This window comes from Vigna umbellata, chromosome 5, assembly GCF_029865625.1.
Source record: "Vigna umbellata cultivar VRB3 chromosome 5, Vumbellata_1.0, whole genome shotgun sequence".
Lineage (NCBI taxonomy): Eukaryota > Viridiplantae > Streptophyta > Magnoliopsida > Fabales > Fabaceae > Vigna > Vigna umbellata.
In genome coordinates this window covers 41,341,356-41,359,627 of record NC_142169.1, presented here as the reverse complement: position 1 = coordinate 41,359,627, position 18,272 = coordinate 41,341,356, and the positions used below count along the sequence as shown (strand labels likewise).

Genomic DNA, 18,272 nt, shown 5'->3' with positions numbered 1-18,272 from the left:
ATGAGAGTGGATAAGATGAAATTGATAACCCCAACAACATACTCATCCATCTAATTTGTTCAAGTGTTTTTGTTCCTCTTTTCCATTGATCAAACTCATGCATACATGTTTAATTATTGTTCTTTGCATTTGAAACCTATAATCAATTGTTCACAAGTCTTAAATAATCAACAAATCATATAACTAACTAGGCCGTGAGTCCTTTGGGAGAACGATACTTGGTCTTACCGAGTTTATTACTTGATACGATTCGGTCACACTTGCCGAGGGTTAAACAAGTTTTTGGCACCGTTTTTCGGTGTTCATAAATTTGTCATCATGAGGTGGCACAATCCAACGATTATATTGTTATATCTCAAACAAATTATGCATTGGATATTTTGGAGGAAATTGTGTTGATATATTCAAAATTTGTTGACACACTCATGGATCGTAATACTAAAATTCTACCAAAACAGTAGGAGCCTATGTGAGACCCCAAGAAATATAGGCTAGTTGGAGAATTGAATTATCTTACAATTACTTGTCCTAACATTTCCTTTGTAGTTAATGTGGTACGCCAATTCCTTAATTTCTCGTGTGAAGATCATTAGAATGCAATTATCCGTATATTAAAGTACATTAAAGAATCTCTTGGAAAACGGTTGGTATATGGTTCCTTTAACCATACAAAAGCGGTTTGTTATTCAAATGTTGATTGCACACAATCTCCTTTTAATAGAAGGTCTACATCTTGATAATGTGTCTCTATTGGTGGTATCAGAGTCATTATTAGGGCCTATCCTAGTGAGATTTATTGTTTGTTGGGCATATTGTTCCATCCATTACTAGGCCACTTGTAGACCATCCATTAATGTTGAGTCCTACGCACGAGATTTATATACCTCGACATGAGGAGGGGTGTTAGAAGTTCTACATTGATTAGAGATAAGACCAGTTTTGAGTGTATATGTGAGTGCAAACCTCATCTTACAAGTCAGTTTTGTGTTAGGCTTAAAATTCACTTCTTAACATTTTTTATACCCCTACTTCTATATTGGTCATATAAAAAGTCTTTTTTAATATGTATAAAAAAGACTTAGTTTAGTGTACTAGTGAAATGTTTTGAAACCTCGTAATTGTGTAGCTTAGTTTAGTGTCTGTTATATGAATTGTACAAAGAAGAGAACAATGAAATTTCTATCTTTTAAAGTATGGACTCATGAAAGGGAAAAGAAAGGTGTGGAGAAGTAATGTTTAGTCTTGTCTAATAATCCATGTATCCGGGGATGTCGAGTTTAAGTTGCACTTTTGAAAATGTTTTAATCAATTTGGGTTTTGAAGACCTCGAATTTTCTTGTTTGAATGTCATTCAATTGCCTAAAATTTAAAGCTTGCTTATAGGTTCTTCAGTACGAATCAAGAATTGAAAAGAAAAAGAAAAGAGTTTTATTGAATATAATAATAATAATAATAATAATAATAATAATAATAATAATACTTTTTTTGTTTCTATTTTTGTCGACTTTATTTAATGTAAAATTTTTTTTTGTGTTCAATATGGTCCTAATTTTCATAATTTATGTTCAATTTGATTTTCTTTTTTTTATGACGTCCTCTAAATTGTTAACAATAGACTATACATATTGGCACTATTTGAATTAGGTGTTCATTTTTATCATATGTGGCCTATCCAACATATTAACGTAACAATATCATGTCATAATCTTCAACCTCCTAACACGTCAGAAACCCTAACCACCACCGTCAACCACCATACACATTCACTGCACAATGTTAGTGACATGTCATCTTCTTCCAAAGTGTGAACCACACTTGCATCTTTGTTGGTTTCCTTATTCTGGCTCCACCAAGTGTGGCCCGCATTTTGGAAGAAGATGGTGTGTCGCCAACACTGTGTAGGAGAGATGTGTGGTGGGTGACGGTGGTGGCTAGGGTTTCTAATGTGTTGGGAGGTTCAATATAATGTTGTGGCAATGTGTACACTGTGTTGGACTTGCCACATATGAAAAAATTGGACGCGTTATTCAAACTGTGACAACATATACATTATGTAGTTAATGATTTATACAGTAACATGAAAAAGGATCAAATTGAACATAAATTAAGAAAATTGTCACCATATTGAATACTTGAACAAAATAAGTCTCACATGTAACAAAGTCAACAAAAATAGTGACTAAAAGAATATTTAAGTCTAGTTATTACTATTTTATATGTTAAATATATGAACAAGGAAGTTTTTCTAAAAAAAACAATTTATCAACATCAAGCACCATTATAGAAAAATGTTGTTTACTTTTTTATTATCTGTAATTTAGGACGAGTAACAAATGACATTGTAATTATTTGCTAACTTTAACTTTTACATTTTTTCTTTTACATGATTTGATATTAAAGTTGTAGACTTGGTTCTTTAGTCATTTTATGAATGTTACATGCAAATTATAAATACTAAAAAAGCGTTATTGATATTGGGGTGCATTATTTTAATTAAAATAATAAAACATTATTTAACATTTTTCGTCGGAACTTTAGAAGCTATCTATTGATAATTTTATAGTAATATTTTATAATTTTTTATTTGTTTTAAGATTTATGTACATATAAAAAATGCAACAAAATCATATCAGGGTTTGAAACCCCAAAGAAAAAGCAATTATGTTGACATGAGGGGTTTTATACCGTTAGTATAAAATGGCAAGCCGCAGATAACATAATTAGTATAGGAGATAAAACCCTCGTAAAATATAATCTACGTTAGAATTACTATTTTTAATATAATCTATATTAAAATTTCTATTTTTTTTAGTGATCTATTATTCCTTTTCTGCTTAGAAGCTACAATTTAGAAGACAACAAAGTTTAAGATATCGGTTCATTTTTTAACAGATTTAAATGAATGTTTTTGAGTGGGCTAATCCTCTCCCTGACTTAAATTTAGGTTTTAACCTATTTTATTTGTAGTGTCACTCAGAAATTATATCTTTCTCCCTCCCACGCCATTTGTGATTTGAATTCCATCTTCCTTCCAATGATTTGTGTTACCATCTCTCCTCCAATCGGCGACATCCACTTCCGGCAGCGTACCAGCAACGACGGAACCACGGTGACAGAACAACGCCGTCCTAACAACGATTTGCATTTTTCTCCACCTCTAGAGATTTGCGAGCCCTTCTCCCTCTAGTCGGGGACGTCCACTTCCAGCGACAGACCAGTGGAAAATTGACAACGAAGCAACGACCACGGCAGCAGAAGTTCTCTCTAGAGGTACAAACAATGTTCCTATTTTGTTCTTAGACTCTAATTTGGACTGCAACTGTGTTAGTTATATGGGTAAGTTGTCTTTGTTTGTGTGCCAAAACAAGAAGTTGTACGTAGAATTGAAGATTCTCGTGGAGAATTGAAAGAGATAAAGTGACAAAAATTGAGTCTGTTCAGGTGTTTAAGAATGCAGAGGATTATTTCAGGGTTTTATATGTTGGATTTTCATGTCACTTATGCGTTGCAGTACTATTTGTTTTTAAGCACCGGCCTGAAATGGTTAGATATGGTAAAACCCGTTAATAGTTTGGTCATGTTAGGACATGGAGGGTTTATGAGAGGCCAAAGGTGAGGAAGAGTACTTAACTGTAAACAGTTAAGTGGGGCGGGAAAAAGGTCTCTATAAAAGGACCTCTGTTATTGTTTTCAGTTAGGCAGTTTTTACTCTTGAGTTGCAGATCAGTTTAGACTTGGTGAAGGAGGTTAAGCTCCTGGTTTCCCAATTGTATTCATGATTCTTTGATGTGAATACAAGTCATTTCTTTTACCATTGCTTGCTGTTAGAGTACTGAAGTGTGAGAGTAAGGGAGATAGTTAGGATTCTTACCAAGGTTCCTAACAGGTCATGACACTGTTAATAACTACTTTATGTTTGTTGTGTAGCATTTGGTTTGTGTCTTTGCAGAACCCCAATTAAATTGTGTTGGCTTATGAAAGAGGAAGCAAAATAGAGGAGATGGACTGTGTGAAGTGAAGAACATTCCCATCCAACTAGCTGCTTTCGGACAATATCATTTTTCATTTGGTACTTTGTGAAATGAAAAGATCATCAGGATTTTCGATTTTATCCAATGATATACACAAAGTTGGTTTGGTTTTGAGCTTTTTTATCTTCCTTTTAATATACTGCAATATGTGCTATTTTTTGTAGTGTATATCTCTGCATATTACAAACACTTCTTATGCAGATCCAGATTATGGTGTTATTGAATACATAACTTTAAGTTTAGATAATGTCAGAATGAGTTTCTAGCTCAGTTGGTGCTTGTCAGAATTAAGGATTTAATGATATTATTATGTGTTCTGTTAACCTGCTTTCTTACTTTAACAGATTCTGGAACCTTCTCTCTTTCGTATATATGACCTATACAAGTTAATTTTATTATTTTGAAAAATTATTTTATTATAAAGTGTTAATGAAGTATTTTAGTTTAGGTTAAAAGACTAATACTTTAAGTATTTTTTTTCCTTTTTGTTTAGGTATTTTAGTTGCAACACTAAGTTATATTACTAGTATTTTAGTTAAAGACTAGTTAACTAATATATTAGATAGAAAAACCGATATTAGAATCACACAATTATATATATTAGAAAATTTGCTTTTCTAACATTGTTGATACTTGTAATGGTTATTTTATGATTTAGCAGTTTATATTATGTTTTCTTAGTTATTTAATTGATTATTATGTGTAACTGTTACTTTATAATTTATATTATTTTGTGTAGTCTAGACTATTAATGACATAAGTAATATTAATTAATTATTTGTCAAACTACAAATAATATTATTAAAATGATCTAGAACCATTGAATAAAAATAAAACGAATAAGAATAAGAGATTAATTGAAAATATAAAACTTAACTATGTTGCACATAAATCACCTCTGGTCTATATATTTATAAATATTAAAAAGCAGAAATGTTTATACAATAAGTTCAGATCCACATGGGAAGCAATGTGAGGTTGATATCAACATGGGTAGTGTTAACCTATACATTTTCTTCAGAAAGTTTCTCTAACAAGATTATTTCACTGTCTCTTTGCCAATGTCTTCCTCAACCCTTTGATAATCTTTGCAAACCAAACCAAGTTCATAACAGATAGCACCACTGGCACAGCAACAACTAGTATCTGCCCAAAGGGGTGCATCTGCTCAACCTGTTGAATAATTTCACAAACCTGTGATTCTTATACCATTACAAACCACATTGTTTTCCTGATATTTGCACAAGAAACATTCTGAAGGCCAGTTATCATCCAAGACAATAATGTGCAGACATATTTTGATTTTTAAGAGGCAACCAATGGCAAAAGCACCAAAATAGTGCAATTTTAACTTCAAAATTATCAAAGTGGTAAAATTTTGAAGTCGTGTCAGCTTCTTACGATTTCATTTTAAAGAGTCTTGCCTGTTTGGTATGAATTCAGTTTATTGTAATTTTTGTTTAATTTTAATCGTAGTTGTGCCAACTTTAGTGTATTGTGATTTAAACTGAATTCATATCAGTTTAATACAATATAATCAAGTCATACCAAGTTTACGAGACATCAAATTACCAACTTGAAGATAAAATTGCACCATTTTTGGGCTTTTTCCAACAAAGCACACTGCACAGCAGACAATTTTTAAATTCAGGGGAGGAACAATTCTTACCTGATCAAAGTGCAAGTAGACGTGGTAAAACATGTATATGAACAGAAGTATTCTAGCAACCTGCGGATGGACCATTTTGGTAAGCAACCGCATAAGATAAGAACACGAATTCTTTCAACCTTACTAAATATGATAATGCTTGATTGGATGACAATTACTGTGTATGTGTGTGAGCATACTTACTTGTATGTATTTCAAACAAACTACACTCACCAGCCAAGAAATGAATATTACAACCCCATTGATGAGATAAGCTTTGGACTTTTTCATTCCAGCCACATCAAGATACCTTCACAGACACCACAACATTAACAATGAAAAATACTGAGTTACTAGAATTCAACTTAAAGAAAAATTTACCATCTTAAATTGATCCCTGGAGTAGTTGTCTCTGAGATGAGGACCATGAACGTGTAAAGCTGTCCTTCCCCACTCAACATTGAGTATGCTACTGCTACTAAAGACAACAGATGATGAATCACCTGAACCAATGTTAATATGAAGTCAGGTTAAACCCTGACCATAATCATCTCCAGCAGGGCTCCTATCAAGTGAAATATCTTAAAATTGAATAAGATAGTTCAACTTTATGAGACAGGTTGGATGAAACTTTGCACGTCAAAAAGATATTATCCTTACATACTCATATCCACCAAGAGAAGGAAAAAACCATAATATCGACCCTAGATCAGAAATGAAGTACCCAACAGAAACCTGTTTCAATAAATATTAAACATAGTAAACAAAGACTTCACTGCATAAAACAAAGTCATGCAGATCACAAAATGGTTATTGAATGAATCAGGAGAACCAAGAAGATAACAGTTCAAGCAAGTCAATCTCAATCGTTACAAGTAAAAAATATAATGAATATCTTGAAAAGGAAATATTAGAAGCATACATACACCAAGAAAATGAGAAGACGCAAAAGGAGATTATGGAACAGACAGAATAGTATGGTAATGGAGGGAGGTGATTGAGGATCTGACAAAACTCTCAAATCTAGTCTGCATAACAATTAAAACAACAGCTCACAGGCGTTTTATTGGATGACTAGCTATGTAAGAAATGTATCGAACCATCGCAGGAATGCTGTGTTTGATTGCCAAAGTTTATTTATTTCTGGATTTGGACTTGCAGTTATAAATAAGCCTTCTCCAACACGTCCTGTGCGGATTTGGAACTTGCGCGTATGTGAAATCTGTTAGGTTTCTTCGGAACAAGAAACCAGATTTTCAGATTCAGTAAAGAAATAAGCACTCAAATCTTACTGCACAACGTAAGATAATACTTTAATTAAAGAAAATATTCAACAGCTTCCAAGGGAAATAAATCCCTTCTACACAGGACAAGCCCTGTTCCAAAAACGAAAACACAACCCACCCATCAGGAGGAACCATTTCCTCCTTAAATGATACCCCTTCCTAAACTTAATAACTACCTCTAATCACCCCTAAACTGCTCAACCACCCTTAACTGTCAAGAAACCTCTGATTTTGAACCTTCTTCCTAACATACACCTTAAAGGTCTTATCAAAATCATGCAAAAATCTTGTTAATCTGGATAAACAGAATGAATTTGGAGTTCTCTTGTTACATTTTTTATTTGATATTCAATGAATATGATCAAGAATGTTTTCTAAGCATAACAAACTTAGAGCATCTCTTTAGAATACACGGAGAAGAGAAATTAGTTAAGACCGTTAGAATATTCATGAGTCAGTTACTTGAGTAGATAGTTAGAAATAAATAGGAAAGAAGTAGAGGGGAAAGGTTTTTATTGAATATAATGAAAAGAATAAGAAATACGAGAGCACTCTCTCCTTCAAGGGTTCCCCTTCACAAAGAGCTAAAACTCAATCTACAAAATTCACCTCCTTTCCCCTCTTCTCTCCTTCTTTCCCATTTATATCTAACTAACACCTCAAATAACTTACTCATGAATATTCTAACTATCTTAACTAATTTATATTGAACTGCCATCGATTAGAAACCATTTATATTGATTGTTAATTCTGTGGTATTTATATGTTATGTTTTCTTTTGTGCCTTTAAAATGTTTTGTGATCTATAGAAGCTTAAGAATTCATTGAGCTTGTTCTTGTATAGTAATCAAACCAAGGTCCGTCATTGGAGAAGCTGCTAAAAAAACTATTGATAGGATATAATGTGATAGGTTATAATGGGTAATAAGTGTAGGACAGAGGAAACAATTTAGGAATTAGTTGTTAGTTTGGTTAGTTGGTTGGGGGGGCCTTTATAAGAAGGCAAGGAGCTCTTGTGTCAGGACACTTTTGGATAATCTTATAGATTGGGGTTTGGCTATTTGGGAAAGGGAAACCCTGGGAGGAGAGAGTGCTCTCCTATTCTGTGTCCTATACAGTCTATAAAATAAAGAATATTACTCTTTCGTCTCTTTTCAATTCTGGGTTCCAATCAATTGGTCCGACCTGCCGGATCAAAGGTTGCAGATCAAGAAAGGGCAGAAGCATAGAAGGAAGAGATAGTACCTTGAAGAGGAGGACCAACGAACAGAAAATGAGCATGGCATAACCGAAAATGAGCATGGTAGGATGGAGAAGAAATATGCAAGAAATGCGGCAGGAAATGAGGATTCTCATAAAGGGCTTATAAAGAAGTGTGAAATCTGTCATGAAATGAAAGAAAGAGGGAAAAATGGATAGGTATGTTGTGAAAGGTAGTCTACTAGACATCAAGAAAACCAAGAAACCCTCATATGGAGGAGAAAATTCAACCAATAGGGAGAAGAAAAGAGAAATGAAAGTTGTTGTTTTGAATGTTGATGGTTTGGCAAGAAATAGAGGGAAGGATAGGAGAGAACAAAATATATTTAAAGAGGAAGGCAATGACGAAAATTGTGATGGAGATATTGGTGTGGCTACTGTTGAGAATGTTGCAAAAGTTGCTGTTTTTAGTGGAGCTAGTGTGGTAGGTTGTGGTGTGTAAGTCAAAACAGTGAAGAAGAGGGAAGAATTGTCGAGACCTGGGGTTAAAATAGTGATGTCAGGGAGCAACCTAGTTGAGGTTGTTTACAAGCAAGAGAGGAACTTTTGCAAGACATCAAGAAAGGCAAGAAATTCTCTGAAGAAGGAGTGTACTTGGCTAATGAAGAGAAGAAGGAGGAAAGATGTCCACAGGGCAGTAAACCAGATGAAGAACCACTTTTCTTGTGGGTTGAAGGAGTGGAGTTGTCCACAATTGAAGGGAATAGCACCCATGGTCAAACAACAAGGGAAGCAAATGTTTTTGAAGTTCAAAACATTGAAGGATCAACAAAGGTTCACCCAACAGTCAATAACATGGAAGAAAATGCAATCCAAGGGTTCAAGACCTGGCCCAAAAATCCAAGAACCTTTCTTGGAAAAATCTAGCAACAACTCTACTAAGGATAGTTGAAGGGATCAGGAAAAACATGTTATGTGAGAGTTGGGCAGTAGTAACACAAATTGGGAGTGTGACAATTTTACGTGAGAGTTTGAAAGTAGATGGAGCAACTGCTGAAAGTGTTGTTGCTACAAGAACCGATGAAGTCAGAGATGTGATTTTGAGTATTTCACAAAATTGGACCAAAAGAATCTAGGAAGAGTGGAAGTCATTGGAGGAGGATATCTCATATCAACCACCACCCAATCTTCCAGATCTAAAATTGCAAATAGTAGCAGTGGGTTCCCTTCATATGATAACACGTTGTTGAAGATGACCCATGAGATCAAGTTTCACTGTTCCAACCTTGAGGACAAGGTTGTTTTGCAGCAGGGTGTAATGATAGGATATCATGTGATAGGTTATAATGGGTAATAGATGCAGGACAGAGGAAACAATTTAGGAATTAGTTGTTAGTTTGGTTAATTGGTTGGGAGGCCTTTATAAGAAGGCTGGAGCTCTTGTGTCTGGACACTTTTGGATAATCTTGTAGATTGGGTTTTGGCTCTTTGTGAAGGAGAAACCCTTGGAGGAGAGAACTCTCTCCTATTCTTTGTGTCCTATACAGTCTATAGAATAAAGAATATTGCTCTTTTGTCTGTTCTCAATTTTGGGTTCCTATCAACAGTTGTTGAACGTTGCTTCACTGTTGCAACTGCATAATTTTCTCAGCTCTAGAATGCATCTTCTTTATCATCTTAGGATGACATTCTTTTGGGTTTTTTCCAACATGCAAATTTACAATATTTGAAATTCTTTACTATCACATGCAGTGGAACTCCATTTGAACAGGAAACTACTCAGCGCCATGTAAACATATGAAGGAATAAGAATATAGTTCCATAGTTTAACTCTGATACCAATTCAGATTGCTCTTACCCCCAGTGCAAAAGTTGATAGTGTAGACCTTCGAACAGTAATAAGTTCAGAAGAAGGGTTGTCCCGAAATAGACTTGAGCAAAACACCAAGTACAATGATATAGTAGTTATGAAAATAGCATGTGTAGTTGATACAGCACTGCACAAAGAACAAAATTCTATTAAGATCTTGTTACACTGAGCAAAGCAGAAGAACTTTTCTACTCATAGTATCCAGTCACCGGTTATTCCACTCAATACGTTGGACTTTGGAGAAGTTGGAATGAATCTTAAAGTAATTAGAACCAAGAAACTGAGTAAGATCGAAGACCTGGAAAACAGGAAAGGAAATAATTAAAGATTGTGAAACCATGAAAAATTTAAAGTGTCTTATAAGACAATCTTGAGGAAATTAGAACGACAACATTTTACAAATGTAAATACCATCTTGCAAGCTAACATGCCACTGATAACAGAAGTATATGGAATCAGAGAGTCTGCCAGTAAATATTCCTTCACAAACAAATTAGCCCTGTCCTGGTATGATTTGAATGTCATATTTTCATCGGAAGTCATTGCAACACTCTTAAAAAGCTTATACGCTCTTCAACTTTCCACTTCCAGTTACCTATTACATGAACAAATACAAGATATTGAAAAAATAAACAACATAGGATACATCAAAACATGGAGGTTAAGGATTACAACCGGCTTCAGAAAAGTTATCAGTGTCCATGGGGCTTAAAGACACCAAGTGATTACTTTTTCTTAAGAACAGCTAAAGTTTTTTCCAGATGAAATAAGGCAAGCAAAGAAAAACAGGACAAGGTATCCTCACTATAGAAAACAATACAGAATACCATATCTCTCAGCCTGCTTATCAAGGTGATTCCCAGGACGAAACCACCCAAGCACATCAAAGAAAATAAGCCATGAAAAATATCTTCTCCTTGATCCTGACCGTGTCTGTACATAACAAATTTTCACCAAAAGATCAAAAATCTATATTCCATTTTCCAAATACAGCTTCTCAACATTGTGAAAATAAATAACAAAAACTAACAGCAACAACATCAATAATTCTCCAACCAACAAAAGCAAAGGATAACCATTAAAATCTCACTGCAAGAGATGCATTATTCATTTTGAAATGCTAGAAGGAAAAGGAGACTACAATGTGCTTCAATCATGAAATTAGTTCATGAAAACAATGGAACTATTAATGATAATAACACTAAATAACTCAAATAAGCTTGATTAGTTACCACTCCAATAACTGAATCAAGCTAGTAATCTGAACATCAGTTAACATTGAAGTATGCAAAGCAGACAATTAAAAAATGTATAAATAACAAAAATCGCCCACTCAAAATTACCGAGCCATGGAAAAAAAGATAAATACATGTGGAATTTAATGAATCTCAAGGCTAAAAGAATTATTTAGTAATAAAACTTCGAAATTTTTAATTGACATATTGCGATTAATAAAATTATAAAGAAATAAATCACGAACAAAATCAACCTTTTAAACTACAGCATTACACTCCAATATAAAACCTTTAAAGATTACAAAATATTCTGAATGAAACACTAGCATGCACCATCTAAATGTCCCAATCAACAGAACATGACATGTGAAATTCCTGTATTTGGAATAAGGATCAAAACATCGTACCCTGTGGAACGATGATGTGCAGTCGGGGAATCCAAGCTATGGAAGAGTCGAGATCTTAGACTGCGTGTTTTGAGATTCATTCATAAACGCGTAAATTAATTTGGGGAATTATGGAAACCCTAGAAGGATGAACATGATCAAGTTATTAGATTGAGATGCCCAATAGAATCGTTACATAACCGCCAACCGTTACTTTTATGTTTTAATTTATTATTATTTTCGAGAATAATATGATACAAGTTACTAAAGTAATTTTTTTTATTTGTGTTAATCCCTCATTATTGATTTTTACTATTTTAGTATTTTAAAGAAAAATAACCTCGTTCTTAATGATAGGTTATGTGATGCAGAATTGGAAAATCATATAAGGTTTAATCATTTTCCAACTAATACATATTCTCTACCTATCTCACAAATAGTTATTATCTCACAAATAGTTAACATAGAAATGAACATGGAACACACTCATTGATCTTACATGACCCAATATACAGAACCGAAGGTATTATACAAAGATTTTTTTTTTCACAATTTCTCTGATCCTCTTATTTATTAAGACAAAATCAGAATGTTTGACAACTTAAGCTTTTTTAAGTTTATCAAATAACAATCAATAAAATATTATTCATAGAAAAAGCATTTAAAGAAAGAAAATATTTTTCAAACATATGTAATAGAAGGTCTAATAAGAATGTCTAAAATATTACTCATGCTAGCACCAAACGTTAGGAAACGTCTTTCAAGAATATCCTAAAATCTATATATGATCAAAAGTGAAAAGTTGTTAAAAATAATAAAGCCTACTTGAAGAAATATTTTATAACTTTTGAACTGAAGATTATAAATAACATTTTAGACAAAATTGTTTAAATGAATCAAAAAATTATAAATAACGTCTTAATGAAAGCATCTCAATGAATTCATCTAATAGATTATATGAGCAAAACAAGCAAGCGTCTTAGGTAGACAAAAGTCTATCTTTTATATAACACTAAAGTTAATAAATCTTTATTTAATACAAGTGTTATATCAAGCAAAGCTTTCTAAAAAAACATCGTCTTATAAATGACCATAAACGCTATAGCCTTTAAAAAAGCGTCTTATGTTGATATCGTTTTATGATTATACATGTTGTATGTCTAACCAAATGATGTATTTACGAATGAAATGACAAATGATAAAATGTCTTGAACATGCTAATCTATCTAATGTTTATCAACGTTCAAAACATTTAGTGCATGTACGAAAAAAAAAGTACTTTGATGCTTTTATACTTTGTTCTTGGTATTCGTGCAGATCAATAAAGCAAAAAGATATGATCAAAATCATGGTACCTAAGAAAAATACATTGTGAGAGAAGAAAATTTTAATGTTTCCCTTGAAACTCTTTACTTAGTCACATCGTACAAGCTCAAGTATCACTTAAGGCTATAATAAAAAGCTCTGAACTCTACCACGTAGACCTGAATATGATCAAGCTATTGGAAAAGTCTATAAAGCTTATCAGGATTTCAACTCAATAACTAACGCTCATCCCATGAAGTTGCATATATAAAGAAGATCAACCAAAGTGAAAGAAGTTGTTGGAGTAGAAAATGAAGAGAGGGAATATCCAAGACCATCTCTATCCCAATACTCATTGTCTAAATGCTCCTCAATCTAAGAGAGCTTGTTGAAGAAGAAATGAAAAGAACTAAGAGATGATAAAGAAAGAAAAATAGTATGCTTAAGAACGGTCATAAAATATAAGATATACGCTATCCCAACTCTTATATCATCTGATGATCTTCAACCCAAAGGAAGATGATGAAAGCAAGCCCGAGCAAAAGAAAATATGAAGAAAAAACTATCATCATATCTCGCTTTCTACTACACCACACCAAGCTTACAACATCTGAAGCTTTCAAAATTAAAGGAAGAGTAAAAGAAGAAGAGAAAAGAGAAAAGAGAAAAGAGAGAAAGAACTTTATGCGCTCATATCATTTAATGCTCTTCAACCCAAGAGAAGAAACTTTATGGGTTCACAGATTGATTTGTATCTTTGTAATCCTTTGTATGAGAGTTTATTCAATTTGTATTTGTAAACAAACACCAAACGTGTTTGTATTATACTCCTTTCTTATACTAGTCAAAATAAACTAGGGAACCAGGTGTGGTTGACAATACTTGGGAACCAGGAGTGGTCATAATACTTGTAACCAAGAGTGGGTTATACTCAAATGTTAGGAGCGTCATAGAATACTCAACTAGATGTCTAGGGATGTCAAGAGTGACAAATAATACTTGTAACCAAGAGTGGGTTATACTCGGATGCTAGGACTAGTGGATAATACTTGTAACCAAGAGTGGTGAAAATACTCTGTGACATTTTGGAAAGGAAAAACTCGTTGTAATTTGAAAAAATAATGGAACCCCTTAAGAGTTTTAAGGGAGAACTAAACGTAGCTCAAGTTTGGGTGAACTAGTATAAAAATTGTACTGTGTTGTTTTCCTTCCTTAAAATCGTTTATTGACTTTTCTATGACATCCTCTGAAGAATACTTTTATTTAGTAATCCTTTGAAAACCCATCAAACATTATTGGCAAAAAGATTTAGAAAACACTATTCAACCCCCTCCCTCGCTTATAGTGTTTTCTTGTGCATTTCCCTATTTATATTATTGAAAGGCGATGCCTGCAAAAGATTCTCCAACGCTCAAGTTAGCACTTAGTCAGAGCTCTCTAGTCAAATCTCAATTAAAACAAAAGTTGAATAGTAAATCATCATTAATGCGTTATTTATAGGTTTACATTATTAACCTTAGATCCATTCGAATGAGCCACAACTTATGAGTTCATTGGCCGTAAGGCCCAATGGCCAACTTACCTTTGAAGTAAGGCTCACTTTTGGTTAAGTCTTGTAACATTGGAGTACCCTAAGTGGACACTAAAAGTTATCGATATATTATGCCCGATATCCAACATCCAACAAAACCCTTCTTTGAAGCATTCTCAAGATTCCCACATTGATTGTAAATTATCCAGTACGAAGTCCCTAGTATCGATGGCAATTATACCTAAGTTGTAAACCTTAATTAGCAGGGTCGATAGGTCTTTAGCAGTATACAATACCAGCCTTCTAGTCTTTTCATGCTTGGAAGGTATGCAGAGAATGTCAATACTCTACCTATCACTAAAGCGAATTAGTGCAGAAAGGGCTTTAGACGTCTGTTATTTTGGGCTTTTAACGTTAGATCCCGATCCGACGTCTTTATGGGTGACGTTAATGGGACGTAGAGTCCGACGTCTATAAAGACGTAGGATTACACCAAAACCGACATCTATAAAGACATCGGATTACACCAAATTGACGTCTATAAAGACGTCGGATTACACCAAACCGACGTCTATAAAGATGTCGGATTACACCAAAATCGACGTCTAAGGGCACTATAGACGTCGGACATGGCATTGACCGATGTCTACTGTAGCTCGTGTCTTTGGGTAGCGTAGTAGCACCTTCTTCCTTGCGTGTTTCGTCATAAGAACTAGGCAAGGACCCAGGTTCGGTTTTGGGTTGAAATGCTAAAAGACATCTAAAAGACGCAAGCTTTCCTTACGAGGAAACTAGCAAACGGAGAAGGTGCTACTACGCTACCCAAAGACACGAGAAAAAATGCACCAAAACACAACGAAAATTCATTTTAATCAGTTCAAATGGAAGATAATCCATCAAAGACTAATTTAATCGGAGTAAAAGTAAGTTTAAACGGTTCAAAAGAAACAAAATGCACCTGAAAATGCAATACCGCGGAGAAAAAAGTCGAGAAGGAAGACGATGAAGTGTGCGTAACCGCGGGTTCGATTTCTGATTTAACAGGAACCAAGACGTCGGGCACAGGGGGCACCGACGTCTATTCTCGACTAGACGTCGGGAACCTTACTAATATGATGTCCATTCTACTTAAAAATTAATATTCGCAGTGTATATCGACGTCAGATGTAAGGGGAGGCGACGTCCAAAACAACTTTTCACCTACCCTGTCAGGCCATTTAGACGTCAGATGGTGGGATCAGACGTCTATATGGTGGAAAAAACAACTTTTCACCTACCTGTCAGGCATATAGATGTCGGTGACAGCGGGGCCGACATCGATAATCGTATATAGACGTCGGATGATGGGATCAGACGTCTATATGGTGGAAAAAACAACTTTTCACCCACCTGTCAGGCATATAGACGTCGATGACAGCGGGGCCGACGTCGATAATCGTATATAGACTTCGGGATGGCTGGATCAGACGTCTATATGGCGGAAAAAAAAACTTTTCATCTACCTATCAGACATATAAACGTCTGTTAGGAGGGGCACCGACGTCTATAATATTATAGACGTCGGGGACCCCCCTAACCGACGTCTATATGCCCAACTTATTTACGAAAATGCCACCGGTCAATAATTTAAGTTAGTTATTTTGAGGTCCGACGTCTACGGGGTGACGTTAAAGGTCAATTTTGCACTAGTGCAGGGTCCCGGTATCGACATTTGGTAGTCCAAATGTTTTATAATTTGTTAAAGGAAATTTTCAAAAAATTGTTATCTTTGGTTGTACCCACATGTATAGTAGGCCCCAGCCTTAAGGAGTACAATGACGAAGAGGTTCAAATGATGAACCTCAAGATCTGAGGGAAAGAGATTGTTGGTAGCAAGCTTAGCACACAAATCAAAGCATTGATTTATGCAAAGGTGACAAAGGTTCGAGAAGGGATGGTTGAGGAGGCATGAAGGGTTTGTGGGCTCACCTAGGATGGGTTTTGTTTGAGATAACGGTGAGTAAGCCATAGTTCACTACTAAGTTTTGTTTAAATTTTTTCTAGTTCATGCTTGTTAAAGAAGTTTATCTTTGTTGAAGTACAATGATTGTCTCTTTTTAAAAGTATGTTAGAATTTGATAGTGGTAATAATATTAGTAGTCAAGTGTCGGTATCTTTAGATCCCACATCTTCAAGTGTCTCTTTTTAAAAACCGTTATTTTTATACTTAATTTTGATATTAAAAACACCCTTTTTGACTTCGAAGCTTGTTTGAACTCATGTTTTTTTGCTTTAGTTTTGTGAATAAGAGAGTTGAAGATGAATTTAATGGTTTTATGCTAGATTCCCTAGATTTTGTAGGCTATTGGAATGATTTGAAATAAGAGTTAAAGTACTGAATGGTTGGTGTAACGCCCCAACAACTTACAGGGAATATTGACTGCCCCTACACATCAACACGAGGCTTTCTAATGTGCTTTGTCCTCACTCGCACACTTTTCGGGAAAACATCCCAGATGGTCACCCATCCCTAAATTACTCCAGGCTAAGCACGCTTAACCGTGGAATTCTTATAGGTTAGGCTACCGAAAAGCAAATGCATTTTGGTGATATACAATTGAAGGATAGCTTGAAGGGATTGATTTGGCTACTCATTTCTGTTATTTTTATGTTCTATTTAAGGACTTGGACGTCCTAAGGACTGTATCTTTTGACGGAAGAGACACAAAAACACATCCTTTGACCCCTCGGAGACGGATTTGGATGCGGAAGCTCTTATCTTCAACTTCTAGGGTTTTATCTTTCATTCTTTTCCATTATTCATCTAGTTTCACCATGCTAATGGTGAACTAAACTCTATTTCTTGTTGGGGAATGATGTAAACCTTTGTAAACTCTCATGTATTGAATTGATTCTTAATTATATATGCTTCCTTCATTAATTGTTAGGGTAATTCTTCTTCACTCAATGCTTGCTTTGTTTAACTCATTCATTAGCATGATAAATGATTTGCATGAGTACCGGAAGGTATCTTACAATTCAGGTTCTGGAGAATAATTCCCAGAAGCTGTATTGCTCAAGAATGGGGGTATGAGTTCTGGTTGTATTAAGCTACTAATAGTAATGCAGAATTAATTGTTAGGGATGCAAGAAATTGTGACCTAGTAATTAAGGATAGACTTTCTTCGCCGAGGAATCGGGATTTTAGTACTTTAGATAGTGACATTGACATTAATGAAGAAGTAGAATTCGTATATACATGAGAGTAAACTAGGTGAAATCTAACCCCAATAACATATTCATCCCATAATATCAAATATATTCGTTCATCTCTGCACTTTTGTCCAATTGATCAAGTTGCATGCATATTTACTTTTCTGTATTTGCATTTTAAACCAAAAGATTTTGTTTTCAAGTCTATTTAATAAAGAAATCACAACTATTTAGGTCGTGAGTCTCTAGGAAAACGATACTTGGTCTTACCATGTTTATTACTTGATACGATTCGGTACACTTGTCGGTGTCTTAACAGTCACCAAATTCACAAGAGTATCAAGCTTGCTTTCCATCTTTTTATCTTTAGAGGAGGAGGAATGAGAAGCCACATCATGAACTCCTCTAATAATAATAACATTATTTCTCGCAATGAATTGCTGGGAGTTAGAGGTCATCTTCTCAGTCAAATGCCTAGCCTGAGTAGGCATCATATCTCCAAGAGCTTCATCACTGGCATCGTCAATCATACTCATCTCCATACTATTCAAACCTTCATAAGATTAGTGAAGAAAGAGTTGCTCAGAA

At 34.5% G+C, this 18,272-nt stretch overlaps 1 protein-coding gene and 1 long non-coding RNA gene across 4 annotated transcripts; one reads left to right on the top strand and one right to left on the bottom strand.

Annotated features, from left to right (window-relative positions):
* The first annotated feature begins 2,765 nt into the window (after window positions 1–2,765).
* On the top strand, window positions 2,766–4,301 carry LOC148198364 (uncharacterized). Its single transcript, XR_015786725.1, has 2 exons — window positions 2,766–3,270; window positions 3,928–4,301. It is a non-coding gene; the product is annotated as an uncharacterized LOC148198364 (long non-coding RNA).
* Window positions 4,302–4,888: 587 nt separating this feature from the next.
* LOC124847107 (uncharacterized) lies at window positions 4,889–11,827 on the bottom strand. Of its 3 annotated transcripts, none has more exons than XM_088091968.1 (9): window positions 11,678–11,827; window positions 10,863–10,968; window positions 10,245–10,333; window positions 10,024–10,162; window positions 6,340–6,414; window positions 6,061–6,182; window positions 5,914–5,989; window positions 5,701–5,760; window positions 4,889–5,204 (listed from the first exon to the last, which is right to left on the bottom strand). In XM_088091968.1, exons 1-9 carry the CDS (start codon window positions 11,755–11,757, stop codon window positions 5,076–5,078), a joined length of 876 nt encoding a protein of 291 aa, XP_087948094.1. In that variant the 5' UTR covers window positions 11,758–11,827; the 3' UTR covers window positions 4,889–5,075. The 3 variants fall into 3 exon arrangements, with proteins under 3 accessions (XP_087948094.1, XP_087948092.1, XP_087948093.1); XM_088091966.1 differs by lacking the exon at window positions 11,678–11,827 and adding an exon at window positions 10,447–10,630 and having other exon boundaries at window positions 10,863–10,967; XM_088091967.1 differs by lacking the exons at window positions 10,024–10,162; window positions 10,245–10,333; window positions 10,863–10,968; window positions 11,678–11,827 and adding an exon at window positions 8,211–9,762.
* Between the last annotated feature and the right edge of the window lie 6,445 nt (window positions 11,828–18,272).

What these genes read in the sequence shown, in the direction of transcription:
- LOC124847107 (XM_088091968.1), bottom strand. Translation starts at nt 11,757, where the DNA reads ATGAATCTCAAAACACGCAGTCTAAGATCTCGACTCTTCCATAGCTTG. An exon ending in TAAGCAGGCTGAGAGATATG is followed by an intron (nt 10,334 to 10,862) that starts GTATTCTGTATT and finishes CCTGTTTTCCAG; the next exon opens with GTCTTCGATCTTACTCAGTT. An exon ending in TATCAACTTTTGCACTGGGG is followed by an intron (nt 6,415 to 10,023) that starts GTAAGAGCAATC and finishes TTATTGAAACAG; the next exon opens with GTTTCTGTTGGGTACTTCAT.